The sequence below is a fragment of the Myzus persicae genome, unplaced genomic scaffold (genome assembly GCF_001856785.1).
Source record: "Myzus persicae strain clone G006 unplaced genomic scaffold, MPER_G0061.0, whole genome shotgun sequence".
NCBI lineage: Eukaryota > Metazoa > Arthropoda > Insecta > Hemiptera > Aphididae > Myzus > Myzus persicae.
Genome location: NW_019101096.1, coordinates 13,613 through 16,557, shown reverse-complemented (window position 1 = coordinate 16,557; position 2,945 = coordinate 13,613). Strand labels below are relative to the sequence as shown.

General features: G+C 26.1%; 1 protein-coding gene across 1 annotated transcript; it reads left to right on the top strand.

The window, feature by feature from the left end:
• Positions 1–5: 5 nt before the first annotated feature.
• Positions 6–680, top strand: LOC111027720 (the record flags this gene model as incomplete). Its single annotated transcript, XM_022306133.1, has 1 exon — positions 6–680. A coding segment is annotated over one exon (675 nt), but the record flags the coding sequence as incomplete, so codon positions are not given.
• Between the last annotated feature and the right edge of the window lie 2,265 nt (positions 681–2,945).

Genomic DNA, 2,945 nt, shown 5'->3' with positions numbered 1-2,945 from the left:
GAATCAATCCTTCTACAGTTTCAAGAATATTTACTGAATGTCTTCATTTTTTAAGTTCAAAGACTAAAGACTTTATTTTTTGGCCCGATAAATATTCAGTAAAACAATGTTTACCTGAAGCTTTTAAAATAAATTATCCAGATTGCAGATGTATTATTGATTGTACTGAAGTTAAGGTCGAGCAACCAAATACTGTAGAACAACGGGTTTATTTATATTCAAGATATAAAAGTAGTTATACAATAAAATTTCTTGTGGCAATCAACCCAAATGGAATGATTTGTTTTGTTTCAAAATGTTATGGTGGTAGGTCAAGTGACTCATATATTACAAACGATTCAGGATTTTTAAAAAAATTAGAACCCGGTGATCAGGTACTTGCTGACAAAGGGTTTCCTGGCATACAAACTGAAATTGAAAATAGTAACAGTATTTTAATTATGCCTCCAATATTGCATAATGGCCGTTTTTCCGAGACAGAAATACTGGAAACATATAGTATAGCTAGTGTTCGTATACACATTGAAAGGGTCTTTGCACGAATGAAAATGTATGGTATCCTTAATAAATTAAAAATTAACCTTCTTCCCCATGTTGATGATATTGTACATATATGTTGCGTTTTAACCAATCTGCAATTACCTATAATTAAGTCTTATGGTGTATTTTTTTTTGTTTAATAGTTAAAAATAAGTTATGATTTGTGTACCTACCTAATTAATACTTATAAACTGTATTAACACTGTATACTGTATATTAATAATTATTATGCCTAAAAATGTAATTTTATATTTATATAAACTTTATATAAATATAATAAATATTATATAAAAAAATATTAAAATTATTATAAACTAACATTGATTTATAAAATAAACTTTATTTCACAAATATGCATTACATGTTTATTTATAAAAATTATCAATTAGTATTGCACATTATAACAATTGCCTGGAAGCTAATTCTGGCAAGTAATAATTAAAAAAAAATGTTTCTATTTTTTTTACAGTATTTGTTAAAAATAATTCATCTCTTTGTATAGTCAATGCCACTGGTTCAATATTATTATAAATAAAAAATTCACATGTTAATAAACCAGTACAGTACATTAATATTTGACATTGTGTAAAATACATTGATGATTTTTTTAACTTGAGTATCCCATTTTCAACTAATAAATATTTTAAATTTGGAATTCCATTTTCTACTATGGGTTTGCTTCGGCAAGAAATTGGGCATTTTATCTCAAGAACTGCATCAATTTTACCGTTTTTTAAAACTAATCCATCTGGACTAGCACATAACCAAGGAATAAATTGACAAATAACTAATCCACTTTTAATAACTTCTTTGTCAAACATTTGCTTATAAGCATCAATTGCAACTCCTTCAGTATTTTTCCCATAAGTAACATTTATAGAACCTTTTTTCCCTAAATTTGTTTCTTTAAGAAAAGTATTAACTAAATGTAATTGCCCAACAGAAGTTAAATTCCTGCAAACTCTAATTTTATGTGCCTTGGTGCTAGCAGATATACGGTTTTTTCTATTTTCAAACCAATGATCACTGTCAGACTGATTTAACCCTTAAATGTTCACTAGGCGAAAAAAGCAACTGAAAATTTTAAAGTAAGGTTTTTCTGGCTTATTTAAGGTCACTGAACTTAGAAAACATCGTCCTCAAAAAATTTGAATACTCAAATTTGAAATATGAGATGTATCTTATAGGACACAAAATCTCGAGGCCACTGTTTAACACATGTATCCCTGAAGATACATAATCCATATTTCTTATTACTTAGTTCTATAAATTATACGACGATCTATAATATATTGATGATCTAAAAACCAATTTAGGGTATTTTTTTAAAACCTTTTATTATAATTATAAATTTATATCATTGATACATTATACTTATATGTAATAACAGAAAACAAATTAACTTTTTTTCAGTCTTTAGTTGCAAACTAAAATTATCTTTTGTAATAAGACATAAGTAACATATATAAAAAAATTAACAAAAAATTATAAAATGTGTTTTCATTATTGTAAATATAAAAACATTGATAACATAATACTTATATGTAGGTAATAACAGAAAGCAAATTAACTTTTTTTCAGATTTTAGTTGCAAACTAAAATAATCTTTTGTAATAAGACATAAGTAATATAAATAAAAAAATTAACAAAAAATTATAAAATGTGTTTACATAATTGTAAATATAAAAACTTTGATAACATAATACTTATATGTAGGTAATAACAGAAAACCTTACCTTTTTAGTGACATAACATTTGCTATTTGACTATATCTTGTGTATGGTGACCAGTAATCTGAGTAAGCTGGCATTTTCACAATACCCATAATTAACATAATACCAATTAAGTCTTTTATTTCTGTAACTGAAGTACAAACTGATTTATTAAACTTTTGAAATGAATATAAATTTGTTTGTTCCACAATTAAATTAAATATGTCATCAGAAAAAAAAATTAAAAAATATTCCAAAGGAGTCTTTGTATATTCATTGACAGGATACTCTTGATTTAAAGGAACTTCAACACTAAAATTAGGACTAGATTTTGTCCATTTAAATTCAAAATGTTTTAGAGGGACTTTCTTTATTTTTTGAGTTAGATTGATTAGATTTGGTTGATTATTAGTTTGTACTTCATCATTACCTTGATTAGAAATGTTAGGTGATTTATGTAAACGTTTTGAACGTCTTGAGCTGGACGAAGGAGTTGATTGAGAAGGTGATGGAGTAGCTTGAGAAGGTGATGGAGTTGCTTGAGAAGATGATGGAGTTGCTTGAAAAGGTGATGGAATTGCTTGTGAATATATCAGATTTCCATGATTAAGTATTGGAGTATCCTGAGATAATTGTTGTTCAGTAATAAAATAATTTGGTTCTATATTTTTCTCCTGTAATATATTTTCATCG